General features: G+C 31.9%; 2 protein-coding genes across 6 annotated transcripts in view; one reads left to right on the top strand and one right to left on the bottom strand.

Moving 5' to 3' along the window:
* Positions 1–18,296, bottom strand: part of LOC121118906 (endoplasmic reticulum aminopeptidase 1) — a 67,960-nt gene that overhangs the window by 21,429 nt on the left and 28,235 nt on the right. The window lies entirely within an intron of this gene.
* LOC121118957 (coronin-2B) lies at positions 10,831–16,826 on the top strand. Of its 4 annotated transcripts, none has more exons than XM_040713582.2 (8): positions 10,831–11,515; positions 13,083–13,542; positions 13,704–13,862; positions 13,923–14,037; positions 14,654–14,786; positions 14,859–15,185; positions 15,265–15,527; positions 15,821–16,826. In XM_040713582.2, the coding sequence occupies exons 2-8, from the start codon at positions 13,112–13,114 to the stop codon at positions 16,112–16,114; spliced, it is 1,722 nt and encodes a 573-aa protein (XP_040569516.1). In that variant the 5' UTR covers positions 10,831–11,515; positions 13,083–13,111; the 3' UTR covers positions 16,115–16,826. The 4 variants fall into 4 exon arrangements, with proteins under 4 accessions (XP_040569516.1, XP_040569502.1, XP_071744539.1 ...); XM_040713568.2 differs by having other exon boundaries at positions 11,132–11,515; positions 15,265–15,530; XM_071888438.1 differs by having other exon boundaries at positions 11,318–12,528.

The following is an 18,296-nucleotide window of genomic DNA, read 5'->3' as shown; positions in this document are numbered from 1 at the left end:
ACACAATATGATATGGGAAAAGAATACTAATTTTAAAGAGGGACCTAAATCTTAATATACATATTTAGGCAAACTATTTTGAATACTTACTCAATGATAAATAAGCTTTTTTTTTGTTTGAGATGGTTCATTTTGTTGTGAATTCCTTGCCTTCGCAACTCCTTTACCAACACGATAACGAGTGGTGTAGTTAAGGCATATATGTCATATAAGAAACATGTAAGCTAAGTCTCAAGCAGACTTGCTACAAATGAGGTAGAAGAATTTCTGAGATATTACAACAATGATTTTTTTGTAAGATCGTGAGGAGAAGGCTGGAGCGAGGCATATGGATTGCTGAATCAAGACCATTGTTAATGATTTTAGGAATAGAAAATGAATCACTCGTATAAAGAGAAGAACCTTTCTACATTTAAGATAACATTAGTGGAGTGAAAATATTATAATTGTATTTAATTTCATATATATTTATTTTATGATTTATTTTCAAATCAATTTACACCAAAGATAGGGGATAATTTTTCTTTTAGAGGAAGATGTTAACACACTCACGACTTCAATAACTAGAAGTAGTACCCAGCATTGTTTGGAGTAATTAGGTGTTTACCAGAATGCAATTTTTCTTTGATGAAATGGAATATTTCATCAATACAACTACATTTTTATTTGTTATATCTGAAATATTTATATGGTTTACATCAGAGAAAACTATGTTCAGTGCACCCGGTGGCTCGTTTACATATATTCATACTGACCGAAAGATATAAATGAACAAAAAAGAAGAAAGAGCACATCCATTAACCGTTTTTCCTTTTCTTAGTTAACTTAGTTTTTTCTTTACACATATGTACTCTTTACACATAATCAATTATGTAAATCCGGTGTGTTTTTTAGCTGGTATGTTAATTTGTAATTGGTAGTATAAAGAAGGATTTTTCCCCTTAGCACTTGTCATTCCTGAGTAGTGAATATCCTTTCCTAAATAGATTCATTCATATTCAGAACCTAATTGAACTTTCATGTGTGCTCTTCTTTTCAGCCCCTATACTCGACGCACGATAATTCACGATTGAATGGTCCTACCGCAATAGTGCTTACTAAGCGTTTTCAGTATACACTTATAACTTTTCAACGTTTTATCGTATGATTCGATGTTCCCAATAATAAACAAGATATAGTTTGTTTAAAAAAGGCAGAAATACGAAATTTATTTTTCACTAACCTAATTTAACAAAGTAATTAAAAAAAAGTTAAAACAACTTCAATGACATCACGAGTGATTGATTTTACCTTCTTTCAGGATAAAAAAAGGGGACTGGAGTGCGGTCCTCGGTCCTAAATAAGGACCAATAAAAAAATACTGTCCACATCCCCTCGAAGTCAATGGGCTGGTCATTTTATGAATAAGAAGTTTTCAAATAGTGAAGAATTGTTTTATCTTATTAAGACGTGCGTGTGTTTTTGTTTAAATTCTGAGTACGGCGTTACCTCAATTAGATACAAAATTAGTCAGTTTTTTGTTTTCAACTATCCATATCTGCTTGCTTTCCCTTTATCTTTATTATTAGCGTCGATTCAACGTGCTTAAATTTGATTTTTTTAGGGGTAGCTGAGAGGGGGGAGAATATAATTATATTCTATACCCAAAACACAAAAAATATTTTTTAGAGATTGTAATGTATTCGTGATTCCTTCCCCCTTGTTCTCTTCTCTTATTTTCTTGTATATATATATATATGTAAAGTACATTCTTTTACCTCGTTTTAAGTGTAAATAGTCTTGTTATTTTATGTATTTATCAGAGTAGGTTTTTGTACTAATAAGAATACAGATGTTCTTATAAACAAACCGTTGTTTTATTCCTTCACACCTTTCCTTCTCCTCACTTCTCTCGGTCGTCGTGGATCTCTCCCCCTTTAAATAGTTTGTGTCTCCTCAACCTTGTCAAGACACAACAGAGATCAAGGAGACTGGATGGGCAGTTGAATTATAAAATAAAAAGTTACTGGTTTTGTAAAAAAACAATAACTATACCAATAACATCGTTTGCTATATTTATCCAAAATCAAAAAAGTCATGCGCAAAATAAGAAATCCTTGAAAATTTAACTATCATTTTTTTTTTTTTGGTGCAAAAAATGTAAGAAGATGAAAATAAAGTTTGTAGAAATTTGTCTGTAGATTCGGTTGGGGTTAAATTTGACAAATCAAAATTGATGTTTAACTGAAATATCTTTTATTTTCTTAATAATTATACATTTTTTCCCCTCTTTTTTACATGCAACGTCAATTTTCAAGGAAAGAAATGCTCTAAAACCATGCATTTTTTACATAAAATTTTAGAATTAATATTTAATATTGTATTTACAATTTTTTAAACATTTTATTTAATAATTTTTGCAATACATGCAAAAAGTTAACTAGTTATCAAGGGTTTTTTTTCGACAAAATTATTCTTTATAACTTTTTTTTTGCATGTATTAAAAAAATATCGTTAAGATTGTGTACCACATTACAATACTAATAAATGATTTTACTACTTTTTTTTGCAAAACAGTGCAAAAAAGTTTTTGCAAATTTCTTTACGAATTTCGATTTGGTAAAAATAAAATACGGACTTCTAATCTAGACAAATTTTTTCATTCATTTTTAGAAAATTCATAAAAATACATTTCACATAACATGCAGCCGTTATATTTTAATGATTATATAATACCCTAACGCTTGCCTGCAGCGAAGGGTTCTAAACATTAAAAAAATTGTATTGACCATTGTAAATGTGATTTTCCGCTCTCTGCTACTTGGTCCGAGCAACGGCGGGTAACCATTTGCTAGTAATTCCATATTAGAAGAATTGGTTTACTACCAACCAGTAGTACCGGAATCATAGGGGTCATTGCCCTCCACCAACCCCTGGAAAAAATCCTTTGTACGCCCATGATGACGTCCAAATTATATAATGGTCCCCCCTTTAAAATACATTATTTATTATTTTTGAAGGGGTTATCAATTTCTGTATTTTAAATTTCAAAATTGAGTATACATAAATAGGTATTTGTGATAGAATACATAAACACTCATGCACACTAGTTTAGGATAATTATAATTGAGCAGTAATTTCCCGGTTCAACTTAAATGTGAAGCTCTTTATGTGATGCAATTACAATGAAAAGATCACTAATTCAACCATAAGTAATTTTCGAGATATTGAAGACATACTTGGAACTCAATCATGGTAGGGAAAAAACAACTCAAAGATTAAAGGAGAGGCCTCTTTATTAATGGTTTAATGGATCATACATCGTCTCAATTACATGTAAGAGACATTTGAAATTCTGCCAATTTTAAATCCTTTTGTTCCTTGAAGACAGAAAAAAAAATCCCTATTATGATGATTAGAACCTGTTAAAAGTATGTATTTATTCAACTACAAAGTATATACAATTACATGCATAACGCCTGCAAGATTTGAATTATATAGCTACATTGTTATTTCTTATTTCAAAAATATGAATATGATATTCATTAGGGCAGTGGTTCGCAAAGCGTGGTCGTGGGACACAATTGAGGTGTCGTAAAATGATTTCCAAAAATGAAGAATATATTTTAAATTTACATTACTTTGAGAGGCATCAAAACTTAAATAATGATTTATATACATATTTTTTATAAGTATCTTCTGGATCATTTAAAAAAGTATATTCCTGAGGAAAGTGCTCCACAAAAACATAACTGGATACGCCCCCTTTACTGCCAAAGCTAATCATCTGGGTCATGTAAGTTGGGCTTAGCAAGCTTTCATGTGACAGAGTACAACAAACAGATTTTGACTCTAAAAAACTTGACGAATTCTGGATTTCTGTTATGAATGAGTACCAACTACTGGCTAAAGCAAATTTGGATTTCCTTATAGAATTTAGCTGAACTTATTATTTGTGAGAAGACATTTTCCATATTAACTAACTATATACGTGCTTTGCTCAAGGTACATCCGTCAAATTAAGACCTTGGTTCGTTTGTGAGCCTATTTGGAATCCACAGTCTGTAATGTTATTTGTTTGTAAGTGCAAATTTTGACTTTACTTACAGCAAAAAAGAAAATGGATAGTTTAGAAATGATTCCCAGTATAACATATTTCACTGATTCTATATTTACAATGAATTCGATTATATCTGCGTTATATATTTCTTTTTTTTTTCTTCAATATATTAAGAATTAAAATCTTATTGAATTAGGGAACGCTAAACACAGTGCATCATATATACACGCTCGATGCTACATGCAAAACGCCTCCCAGATTTCATTAATATATTTAGGTTGTTATTTCTTGGATCCAAAACGGTAGTTTTTTCATTCTAACATACAGACAAACTTTGCTTTATTTATATAGATTCTAGAGAAGTGAGCTTCCTTTTCTACAACATACAAGCTATCATTGATATATACGAAACCGGATTAAACATAAAAGACGGACATTGGTTGAGGATTTGTTTTGGAGTTAAATTCTTAAGTCTTTGTTGGACTCAGAGTGGAATTGATTATCGATATAAGATCATTTTTGGATTATGTTTTTACTTATTTCTTTCTCCCCTCATCCTTCGTTACAGTTGCTTATAGCTGGTCTTATGAAACGTCATAACAGCTAAGCTGCTCTCCTTTTTTCGTTCCCACACCATTGAACCTTGGAGGCTTAACTTTTGCATTGGTACCTCTTTTGAGCTTGGACAAGCTATAACGGGGGTGTCGATTTTTGGAGAGGTCATATAAGGGGGGTTTATGCTATACCCAAAAAACCGGGTTTTTTTGCAGCTCAAGGAGACTAAATAAGGGGTTGAGTTATTTTTTAATAATTGATTGGTATTTTGAAAACAAATATACGAATATCTACGTTTTCTAAATTTATTCAAAAGCAAAAAAATTATGGGCTAAAAAACAAATCAGTGAAAATTTTAATTTTATTTATTTCAGATGCAAAAAAATGAACTTCCAATGGAATATGATATTAGTCAATGAAATAAAGTTTGTTGAAATTTGTCTGGAGATTCGTTTGCATATAAATTTGCAAAATAAAAATCCATGTATTTCTGAAATATTTGTCATTTTCTGAATAATTTTCAATTTCTTCTCTCTTTTTTTCCATTTTTCCACCAAACGTCAATTTTCAGTTTTTTAAGAAAAAATGCCACAAGACGATGCTTTTTGCGCAAAAAAAAAGCCGTCGTAACATCTGTACAGTATTTTCAATTTCCGGAACATTCTATTATTTAAATTTTTGCAATATTTGTAAAAATGAACCAGTTATCGAGTGTTATTTTTTCGACAACATTATTTTTCATAACTTTTTTGTTTTTGCAAGTACGAAAAAAATATTGCTAGGTTCGTGTTTCTTTTACAATTCAAATAAATACTATTAACTATTTATTTTGAAAAAATTAGTGCAAATTAGGTTTTTTTTCGCATTTGTCTTTGCGAATTTCGATTTGGGAATTTTTTGAAGTAAATAAAAAATGGACTTTTCATCTAGACAATTCTTTAGATGCATATATGTTGGTATGTTATAACACATTATTTCTTTTATATTCATATAATACGGCTAAGGTTACAATAGGCAATAATAAAAGTATAAATGGGGGGGGGATTTGCAATGATGAGACTTTGTAGATTATGTAACTTAACCGGATTGATATAGTGTGATAGTATATACATAATATAATTGTCAGTAAATGTAGTATATAGAAGTATTTCCCGAATAATTTTTTAATTTTCTCAATTAATTTGACCATTTTCAAAATGATTTCCCTCTCCCTCCTTGTCCTGAGCAACACCGGGGAAACCTTTGCTAGTCTTTTATATTGTTATACGAAAGTATGCCTGTTAGTTGACGCCTAATAACTCTGAGGTATGCAGATCGGACCAGTCTTAAGACCGGACTCCACCAAATAAATATGGATCAACACAACACTACATACAATTATATTTCTTTCATTGTGAAATGATATAATATATCATTTTATTGTTCCATTTTGAGATTGTGGAAAAATATCATGTTACTATTCGATTAATTAGGCCATTGTTAAGAAATAAATAAACCAAATTTATTATTTTTTTATAACTTCATACATTCCTTTTGAATTTACGAATAATAAATACTAAGGACATAAGTCAATTAGATTTGGTTTTATGCTCTAATAACTTCATATACTTAAATACATTTTGTTCATATTTCAATATCACCATTTTTTACGTACACTTATTTATAATTATAAAGCAAAGATTGTCTGTATATTTGTATCTGTTCTTTTTTTAAAGTTTTTTTTAGTGCATTTTAGGACTGCATTGATACTTGATCGTAGACAAGAGTATGATTTGAGGACTAATTTGTTAACAATGAGCTCAGCCAAAAACCACTTTATATAATTAAAACAAAGTCTGTTCGTCGGAGGCAAACTCATTTTTAATAGCGAGCTCATTAAGAAAAAGAAAAGAAGAGTGAAGACATTTATAAAATAGAAATTAATAAATGTGAACATGAATGAAAATATTATTATACATAATGGAAGAGGGAGCAGTTTTTTTATAGTTGCTCCCTGAATAGATGTAAGTATTATTCTTAAAGAAACAACATATACGAATTCAGTAATCACTAATGATTGAAAGACGAAAAGTAACTCTGAGGATTTGTTGTAGTCTTATGTGAGCATCAGTTATTGTTGTACTCAGAATAGAATTGAGGATCGACATGGTTGTAATACTTTCCGTATTATTCCAAATGGGGTTTGTGTTTAATTTACCTCATAGCTCCTCTCAGATAATTAAATGATCTCAAAATTGATCTCCTCCCAAACATTGTTCTAATTGTCAATGCCAATGTTTGGGTTATTTAATTTTTACTTACAGACGGCTATATTAATTTCATCTATGAATGTGACTTTACATGAGGTTTAGCAACAAATGTGTTTGGGTAAAGTACAGACAGTGAGCGCTATAGAGACTAAATTACTTGTTGGCGCATCACGTCTTATTTTTTTTTTCTCAAACTGCTATTATTAATGTTTCATCCTTGAAGAAAGAAACGCTATGTATTGAGTAGCTAGGTGTGAGTGTATTCATGAAAAAGGGAGTAAAATTGAGGATTTTTGGGGAGTTACACCCTAACATTAAGAAAGACTCTGGGCAATGCTGGGTATTACTGCTAATATGCATATTAATACAAAACTTAGGGCATACCAACAATCCCTACTATCGAATATATTTTGTCATTTGGATGCAGTGTTAATGTCGCTTTGTCTTCATCACATTTTGTCAAGAAGTAATAGTATTTGTAACACCCCCCTTCCGATTTAAATCAAACGAAACATACAAAAAAGTAGTTATTTACTACTTCTAGAAATTGAATTGTTGTTTTTTTTAATTCTAATTTGATTATTGTTGTTAAATAATTTTCAGGCGGTATGAAACTCACTTGAATGTCGCATGTTGAGAATCCCTGTCTTAGAAAATTCCATCTTTTTTCAAAAGTTATTTTCCAAATTAAGTATGAGGAGAAGTAGATCTATATTTTTAAATATCTCACGATGACGACTGATGTGAGTTTTAAATTACATAAAAGTTGTATCTAATCAAAATATTATTGAATATTCTACAAATTTTTTCAAGAATTATATTTCTACCAAACTTTTTCATCACTCAACAACAGTTTTAATTGAAATGGATTGAGGTATTTAAAAAAGGGGTTACTCCCAGGAGGAGATGAGATCATTATTATTTATAGATTCATTGAACTTTTGAAATTTACTGCATAAAACTTTGACCTTATCGATAATAAAAAAGAATGATTTATGTACATATTCATTAATAACAGAAAACTCAGTTTCATATTATTTGTATTACAGTTCAATCATTTCGATTTGTTGAAGTACTCAAATAACAATCCCTCACCTAATGCTTCATTATTATTTGAAATAAAAATAAACCTGATTTATACATAACATAATATATTCTACGACAAGACATAATCCAAGGAATATATACTCTACAGAGTCGAACATATAAATATAAATTTTGACTTCACCTAGATAAATAACGCGGGTATTACAGTCGAGTTAACGGCCATGTATGATAGGTTAATAGTCTTAGCAAGGATAAGGTTCCGATTTTTCTGCAAAAATATCAACAACAACAGTAGAAGCGACGCAAAGGCCTATTATTACTGAATGAACTTCCGCAGGAAACGACACTAGGGCTACAATAATCTCAATCAAGTACCCCAGAACGAGTATCTATGCTGTTCTAAAGCCGTTGAATGAGTTGGACTTCGTCACCAAGAGGCCTCCAAAGCCTCAAAAAGAGGCCCTTAACATTCCTGGTTGGCCCAAAGAGTTCAATTTGAGGCAAATCTAACAAAGCCCATGTCGAAGCTGACTGAGAACCACTCTGTGAGCATCCTAGCTCTGCTGGCATGAACTCCTTTGACTTTGATGTCTAGATAGAGTAAGAGCCTATGTTGTATCTAGTTATGAAAATCCGGTGCATTTTTTAGCTCTCCCGTTGTTTTGGAATTGGTAATCTGAAGAATAAATTTTCTTTTTATTATTTAACTCCTGAGTTGTCAACTTTGTCGAACATTTTTGTGTGCTCATAAGGAACTCTGAGGATTTGTTGAGGAGTTATAATTGTAAGTCCTTATTTGACTCTGAGTAGAATTAAAGATCCACATCGGAGTCATCTCCTTCTCCTCCCTCGTCAAACGGATATAGCATATCTAATGAAATGCCATGATAGTTAAGCTTCTCCCCTTCTAAACATTAGGCAAATTGCCATTGTTACCATTTTGATTTTTGGTTTCTTTTTTTTTTTAACATTCCCAAAATACACACAATTTTCCTCCCTAGTCATGTCCCACCCTCCATGACGGCCATTATCATGCATGAGGGCAAAAAAAGTGGATATTGGTCACGTCATTAATCCCTGTACCAACTACAGGTATATCATTGACGCTTGGTAGTGGCTGAGGGAGGCCGAATCGAAGAAAATGTTATTTCTATGCTTATTTTGTTAAATAAAGGCCTTATACTTAGACTATGTTACTCTCGTTCATAATATTGATGAAGTCAAACTTTGTCCGGATTGATCTGTTAGACTTTGTGTAAGTACTTGAAACGCACATTCACCCTCTTAAGGCTATTTCTCTATTAATAAAATAAGTATGAAATGATAGAAAGAATGAAAACAATCGTATTTTCAATGTAACTTTATTTATTAAAAATTAGTCAGATAACCTAAAATAAATAGATCCACCAAAAACATATTTTAATTTTTTAAGTAATTCATTATGTAATCATTGTAGTTTTAATAAACTAATTCAATTATTTCTTTCACTTTATAACTATTCTAATCATAATAAAATATAGCCATTAGTTGGTCAAAAAAAAAAAAAATTGGAAAAGTGTGCGTTTCATGTATAAAGTATTCCTTGCATTATCTAACTACTAACGATGAATCTTAGTAATTATAGATATAAAATTGTATTAATAAATGTCACTTGACTGAACTCGATAGTCTGATAGACATTGCCATGACTAGGATTTTCTACAATTTTGACATATTTTTTTTAGAATTGCCAAATTTGAAAAATGAAATCTTAAAAGTGTGACAAAAGGTAAAAATTTGCAAATAAAAATCAATAAAACGTACCCAAAATCAGTTGGTACTTGGTAGAACGCCAATTATTCCTTACTATGGAGTTACTATTCAATATTTCTTGAATATTGTTCAAGGCTTAACATGAGCGAATTCGAATTCAACCAATCAACGTTAAAACACTGACAAGAGGAAAATAATAAGAAAAATCGACAACTGACAATAAAAGACAATGCACAGTATTGTTTTTGTGCGGTAATGCCGGGCTCTAAGATAGTATCTTACACCTGTTTTTATTAACCCAGTGTCCTTATATTACATAAGTCCAACTCCCTTCTCCGATGATCCCCCGTTTTTTCTAATCTTCTTAAATTCAAGGATATAATATATGTAGGACACCTAATCATCTGGAATCATCATAAGTCTAAGAAACATGAGCTAGTGGATGAAGAGAAGGACTCAAGGCCCTTTGCTTAATATATTAATATTATTAACAGTATCCTACAGCACATGTTATTTATAATCTCTTTTCATACTTGGGTGCAACAAGAAAGAGGGTATTTGTGGAGTCCAGTAGCTGAATTGTGACTTGGCATAGTAATATAAATTACAAATTATAGCATGACTACTTATTATCTTGAACAAAAAAAAAAAAAATAATAATAATAACAAGTATTATCTTCATCAATAATAAAGCACCTTAAAGCATGGAACATTACTCTATAATAATGAAGAAGCATGTTTTATATTTTTATCTATGTACTGAACATAATATTTTATATTATTATGTTTGTAGAAGGTACAGAAAATAATTGCAAGTAATTTATAGCGGAATGATAATTAAAAAAATCTTCGTTTTCTATCTTTGTTGTCATTGTATATCGCTTCAAAAATACTTTATAACATTATTTCAAGTATAATGAGACTAAAAAGAAGCAACAGTGAAGTTAAGTTAGATTGCTTACGAGAAAATAAGTATGATTTCATTCTTTATTTTCACGATTAATTGATGAAATAATAAAGAATTCATCATTGACCATATTAACAAGAAGAAGAAACATGGAACAGAAGAAAACTGAGACGGTGCCGTTTATCTATCATTCCGCATTCGATATCATAATTCATAATACATATTATAATAATATAAAAACATGGGATTGAAATATGAGAACAGTTATTTAGTTAGCTTTTAGTGAGCATAGAACGTTTATGTTGAGTGTAGGAGTCGTGGACAGTCGTAGATATGAATGGATGATTATGATGATCCAAGATACTCTAACTAAGTAATATTAAAAAAGGATTGCAGATGAAAAGAAGATAATTATATCCCCACCATCTTGTCTCATGACTGAGTACTAATCACTAATTATGCTCATCATGAAGGGAGGAAATAAGGACTTCCCAGCCTATAACTCCGCACATGTCACCGGCGCGCCTCCGCCTCTACAACCCTCTCTGATCTCTGAATAATATGTACTAGGCTATTTCGCCTATCATCGTCCAATTTACAGTAGTAAAGGAGTAGAAGAGAAGAAGAAAAAAAAAACATAGTATGAAATATATGTAGTCTTATTTGTTCAATAGTTAGCTTCAAGTTCTCGTCCTGTTGTGTCAGGGCTTGTGATTGTGTCACTTATCGAGGAGTTGTTCCCTTCTCACGTTACTTGTGTTGTTGCTCAGTCTCTTTATTTCCTCTCCTACTGCTCTCCTTTCTGTCGAAAACTTCTTTAAATACATAATATTAATAGTACTACACCTTCAAAACACACATTTGGTCTCTAACTACTCTACTCTACTTGCAACTTCACTATGGAATGTGATCCATGTTGATGTAGTTTCATAAGAGAGCTCTTTCATTTCTCGTTGTTGTGCATAGGTAAGAAAAATAAGAATTTAAATGTTTTCCCCCAATGAATGAATATTGAAATCCCTGTATATGAGAGACTTAGCCAAGTACTTGACTGACGCCTGCTGCTATTTTGTAGTTAGTTGTAGAAAATGAAATATAAAAGATCCCTTCTTAAAGACTGTTACGTCACGATCCCTCAAGCCCATTTCCAGATTATGACAATGATTAGAATTCTTAATATTTAGCAGATGGCATTTGTTAGAGAGTTTCTCCGCTCCATATTTTACATCCGGTCTCTTTCCCCTTTATTCGTGTGTTGGATAACATGCGTCAATGCTTTAGGAGGAAGAGTGTCTTCAAACTCTTCATAAAGTAGGGGTGACCCCTCTCCCCTTCCCTTCCTTCAACTTCGTGTCATTTTCATTATATTATAATTATCTTGCGGTGTTCCTCATCATAACTCTTGATGGCATGGATATGCCAACAGAAATTGCACAAATATGACGTCAAATAAAATAAACATCTGCATGGAATCAATATAATTAATATCAACCTTAGCCCGGCTTAAATGATTACAAGTTCAAGTTTGTCGGAAGTTAAAGTACATACAATATACAGGATTTTGAATGATCCTGCTTTTCATTTCTCCTTATCCTTTCCGGTTCTTATGAACCTTGTAGGTTTCTATTAATCTGATTCAAATGATATACATTATACATACATTTAACTCATTATATCCACGTGTTGTGTAAATAAACATATTATTTGCAAAAAGGTTTTTTTACTTCTATTTTTGCAGGTGTGTTATTGAATTTATTTATATGTTAGGTGTACATGTATATGTTAAGTCTGTCTATACTTAACGTCGGTATATGATGTATATTGTAGACTAAAAAGGATTGATTTTGCAATTGAGATAATATTGTCTTAAATCCTACCTACAACGAATCTGGTTGGTCCCTCTATTATATGCTGTACAAAAAATATCTTAATATGTACACTTCTAACCCTTATTGGAAAACCAGGACTATGAATTCTATGTGAGTTGTATTTTAGCTTCTCTTATTCCAAATAACTTATAATATGAAACTCTGAGTACTCCGCTATTATTAATGACTCCTTTGGTTACTTTTTCAAGAGTTATTACTCCTAATATTTAGATATATGTTTATATAATTATAAGAGGAGAGAAAAGTTAAATAGAGGTGGGACATTTCCATACTTTTTTTCCCTCCAACCTTCTTCAATACCCAAAATCCTTTAAATTTTAACTACTATTGTGGTATTTCTCTTTGATACTCTCTTTTTAGAAAGGGCCTTAAAGTATCCAGGCTTTTCCTTTACTCTCCCTCTCTCTCGATTACTCTTTTTATGCGTATACATAAATTGGTATTGCATAGAGTTCTCTCCTTCATCTCGTTCATATATATATATATATTCAAATATTGCGGAATTGTTTCCATGAGAAACGTCAAGAAATAGGCATTCACAATATGCCCGTGGTAGAGAGTAGACACTACTAAATATTTTCACTACTCTCTCTCCTGGCTACAACCACGACTTCTCACATTTCCTTTTTTATTCCTTCCGACAGGATAACGCATCCTTTTCGTCGATCAAGGAATGCTGGATACTAGTAAGTGCCAAAGACCAGAAAGAAAAATGAAATTCCCAGGCATACGAAGTTCAAAATTCCGACATGTCTATGGCTCACCAGCCAAAAAGGCTCTCACTTACGAAAACATCAAAATCACACGTAATGCCCATGACTCCAATTACTGTGCCGTCAATCCAAAGTTCCTTGCTGTTGTTGTGGAGGTTGGGGGTGGAGGAAGCTTTTTGGTGATTCCGTTGGACCGTACAGGAAGACAGAGTCATACTGCTTCTAAAGTGAGTGGGCACAAAAGACCCGTTTTGGATATCAAATGGAATCCTTTTAATGACAACATTATTGCTTCGAGTTCAGAGGATTGCACTGTCAAATTGTGGTACATTCCTGATGGAGGACTAGTGGAAGAACTAAGAGATCATCTGATTGAGCTTCAAGGCCATACGTAAGAATGAATGAATAATGAATTGACGTCTATTCATACAATCTTATATAATATACAATTTATACATATATATTGTGTATTATATAGCTTTTGAATTTATTAATAAGCGAGTTTTTATATTTCGAGCTATTCATACAAACTCTGCCTTACTCCTTTTCTAGAAGAAGAGTTTTACTGTTAGAGTGGCATCCCACGGCTGAGAATATTCTTTTAAGTGCTGGATTTGATCATGTCATATTGATTTGGAATATTGCAAAGGGAATGGTAGTGAATAGTATCAATTGTCATACAGACAACATTTATTCCATGTCTTTTAACAGGTATTGTATAAATTAACGAATGAAAATGGGGGGGATTTTATTAACTTTTTTTTCATCTAGGAATGGGTCTCTTTTAGCCACAACATGCAAGGATAAAAAACTTCGTATTATCGATCCCCGCTCTACAGAAGTTCTAAGAATTGGAGATAGTCATACGGGGAGCAAAACTAGTAAAGTATGTTCATCATTTAATATAAATACATGTTTTTTGATGGGCTTAAGTTATTAAATTGATGCAAAACATAGCTGTTTTTTTGCATGCAATGTAGTGAGAGGATGTGTTTTTTGAGGAAATTAAATTGCTATGGCGAAAACAATTATTACATATAACAATAATAATGCGAACTATTATTACTAATATCAAAAACGGATTTCAAGGCTTTTGATTGGATTTCAGCAGTGTCCTACTTACATAAGCATTCATTTTCTTATACCTTCAGGTATTTATGTAATATAATGCAATGAAGCAATACTATTTTTCAGCAGCATAACATAAATATATCTAATGTTATTGTGCCAATAAAGAAGCGTTTAGAAGGACTTGACTTGAAATGTAAGATAAATTTTTATGTACATTACACTTATACCTTAAGAACGAAAGGGATTTGCATTTTGTCTTATGGATGACGCAATTGCTAATAATTGTGTTGTGTTTTTTTTTTTGGCTTCTTTTTCTCAACCTCTCATATTGTATTAGGATATTTACAAAAAAACATTCCCAATATCCTTGATCTCAAGCTTCATCGTAGGAGTATCTTTAAGAATGTAAACTATGTTTGTTTATTTTATAGGTTGTGTATTTGGGGGATACAGGTCGGTTATTAACTACAGGATTCTCAAAGTCATCTGATCGTCAATATGCAATCTGGTCTCAAAACGACTTATCACAACCTCAAAAGTCTGAGAACATTGATTCATCCTCCGGTTCGTTACACATTTGTGATACTAATAAAATGCATGGCTTAAATATCTTAATAACTCCCTTCATTTTGCTAGGAGTCCTGTTTCCCTTCTATGATCATGACACTCGTATGGTTTATATTGCTGGGAAAGGAGATGGGATAGTACGGTATTACGAAATTATAGATGAACCACCCTGGATTTGTTTCTTATCTCAATTCATATCTGGAGCACCTCAAAGAGCATTCGGAACAGTACCCAAGAGAGGTTGTGACACTTCACAATGTGAGATATTTCGTTTTTACAAGCTTCATGCTACCAAAGATGTGATTGAGCCCATTTCAATGATTGTACCCCGAAAGTCAGAGATGTTTCAAGATGACATTTATCCCGAAACGACTGCACCTGCTCCATCATTAAGTGGTAAGATATCTTTGAATCAAGGATACCTGAAAATATATGAAAAACGTATTTTTCTTTTTACCACCTATATGATTTTTAGCCGAGGAGTGGTTGAGCGGGAAGAATGGTCATCCTATTTTAATGTCTATGAAGTCAGGTACAAAAGTCCGTACATACAAACCCGTAGTCTACAAGCCAAATGAAAACGTCATTGCCGTGTCTGAGAAAAATAATGATAAAAAATTTATGTTTTTGTCTGAAGAAACAAAGCCAGACTATCGTCCCTTGAACAATCGGACTGAAATTCGACCAAGTCCTCAAATGGATCATAGACCTCTGGGCGCAGAGACCTATAATAAAAAGGTGGTATGTTTGTGATGATTGAAGAATTCTAGTCAACAGTACAGTCATTTACAATTTTTCGAATAAGAAAATATACATAAATATTTTAGTAAAATCACGTATTTTGAATTTAGGACTTTATTTTCATTTTCTGAAAAATAGATATGAATATTGTACTGTATTATTTATTTATTTCATTTCCCTATGTTTATCAATTCCCAAATGATTGAATGTCTCTTAAATGATGAAAAAATAATAAATATACAAATAACTTTGTAACGACAGAACCTCAATTTATTTTTTTACTTCTTTAGTTATTAACCATTGATACTGGATCCTCCTCCAAATTAGCAAAAACATCACGCAACCTGGGCACCAAATTCCAAGATGTTCAAAAGAAATGGACAGCAAGCATACCAAATAGTCCCTTAACCCCTACCACTCCCACAGAGGATATTTTCGATCAAATCTACAAAACTGCACCCATTTCAGGCTCAACAACTGTAAAGGAATTAAAGTCCATGTTTGACCCTAGCTACCATGGTATTTATCTTAATAACCAGCTACATGGTTCAGAGTCGGATATACGAAAAATATATTTGATTTGAAGCAAGAGGTCGAGTTTTTGAAGAATCAAATCGTTACGCGAGATAGAACAATCCAATTCCTGGAAGATGAGTTAAAAAAGAGCCATAGAAGATCATTTGCTTGAGCAAACTGCAAATACCCTGCTTTAAGCAATAACGTATTTACAAAATTCTAGTTTTTATCCTTTTTTTTGTACTGTTACTGGAGATTGGTTCTCGTTAACTAAATAATAATTGAAATAGTGGATAGTGAATGCATTTGAGACCAATGTCTAGTCTTTTTGCCTTTGATGAAGAACGGTTGTGCTTCATCTCTATGAAAATTAATGTATATTTTCATTTATATATAATTATGATATATATTTCTTGTGAATTTTATATATTTGGCCTTCTATGCATTTGAGTTATGTTTCATCGCATTATACCTTTGTAATCCGTTCCCTCCACAACTGATAAATACTTTCAAACACTTAAAGTGTTTGTCATTTTGTATTCCCTTAAAGAAACTACTTCCATATCATTCGAAATTAACTAAGTTTAATAATAATATTTATAAATCTATTGAATATTTTTTTTCTTTGGAAATGATGGAAAGAATTTATTCCGTGTCAGAGACTGTGTACAATAATTTTGTATGATCTAGAAAAATCCATTGTATGGAAGCTTATTTATTACGTCATATATTATTTTTTTTGTCCCTGTATATTTTTAAATATATTCTTTTTTCACCCATGATCTGTTCTACTTATTTATACAATCAATTGCAATACCTAGGAGTAGTGTTGGGTCAGTACTTATTTATTCGGTTCAGTCCTGACCTAGGGTCGGTCCTTCGGGTCTTTTAGGACTGATATTCAGGAATAGACCGGACGGAACTGTAGTCTTCAGTCCTAAATAAGGGCTGACACTATGTATCAATCCTTATTTATTTGGTTCAGTCCAAGGACAATAGAAATACAAGGTTGTACTGTCCATAACGCGTGGAACGACTGATATTTGATTTCCACCACGCTGTTAATATTGACGTCATAGTAGATGATTAGTTGCGCGTTTCGTCAAAATCTGTTTTCTTGTCCAGAAGTCAGTACAAAATTTTACCAAGCCCGATTACAAGATGGTCTAACTTTGTATTTCTATTAAACTTAGCTCAGTTCAAACTTAGGACTGAACCTTTAAGACCGTCAGTCCTTCGAATTGTCAGTACTAGAACTAGTTTAGGATCGGTCTAAAGAGAATGCAGTATGATCCAAAAATTTATGTCCTAGGATCGGCCTTATCGGTCGTTTATGGTAACTACAAGGTGAAAACCTTTCATCCAAGAAGAAAAGGCCCAAAATCATCTGGTAGTTAGCTGAATATGTCGTTCACACCAAGGTTAGTAGAAATACAAGGTTATATCATAATTCGTGTACGACTGATGTTTGACTTCCACCACGCTTTTAATATTGACGTCATAGTAGATGAGTGGTTGTGTGTTTTTTCAAAATCTGTCTTTTTTCCCCAGCGTAAGGTACGATACATTAAATTGAAAATTCTAGTGATAGTGATCCTATAGACTTTAAGTGGTTGCACGTTTTGTCAAAATCTGCCTGTCTTACCCAGAAGTCGGTACAATACATCAGATTGAAAGTTCTAACCAGCCCATTACATGATGGTCTAACTTTTTATTTCTATTAAAATTGGTTCATACCACCTGCTTTTATTTCTTAACTACTTCCAGACTATCATTGTCATATTATTGCTATATTATTTTTAAAATGAATTACGTAGATGTATTTCTTAATATTGAATTCTTACATAATATTTTATTCGATACTGTATTATAATATTTTATTAAAAAAAACATTGATAAACATACATTTGTATCTCTATTATATAGCCAAAATTCTTCATCGAAATAAAAAAATGGCCAATATATATGTGGTGTATATACGATAAGGGATGAGCAAGAAATTGTATTCATGTCATTTTAGAAACAGAACATAAGTATTAAAACTTATTACTTCGTTTACTTTTCAAAAAGAATAAATTATGAAATAGCCATGATGTATAAAGTCAGAGGAAGGAATAGACAGCAGACAGAAAAATACATAGGCTATTTTTGTGTTAGCGTGGTTACGCCGTATTTCATCATAGTGATAAAATACATTGAGTGATGACTGATGATGAAAAGAAGTAGTTGACGGCGTCAAGAAAGAAAAAA

The sequence above is a fragment of the Lepeophtheirus salmonis genome, chromosome 1 (assembly GCF_016086655.4).
Source record: "Lepeophtheirus salmonis chromosome 1, UVic_Lsal_1.4, whole genome shotgun sequence".
NCBI classification, from domain to species: Eukaryota; Metazoa; Arthropoda; class Copepoda; order Siphonostomatoida; family Caligidae; genus Lepeophtheirus; species Lepeophtheirus salmonis.
Note: the sequence above shows the minus strand (reverse complement) of the source record. Positions and strands in the feature narration are given on the sequence as shown.

Bases quoted from the DNA above. Each gene is read 5' to 3' on its own strand.
- LOC121118957 (XM_040713568.2), top strand. From the start codon at position 13,112: ATGCTGGATACTAGTAAGTGCCAAAGACCAGAAAGAAAAATGAAATTC. The intron at 14,787-14,858 runs GTTCGTTACACA...TCATTTTGCTAG, and splicing joins GAACATTGATTCATCCTCCG to GAGTCCTGTTTCCCTTCTAT. The intron at 15,186-15,264 runs GTAAGATATCTT...TATGATTTTTAG, and splicing joins ACCTGCTCCATCATTAAGTG to CCGAGGAGTGGTTGAGCGGG.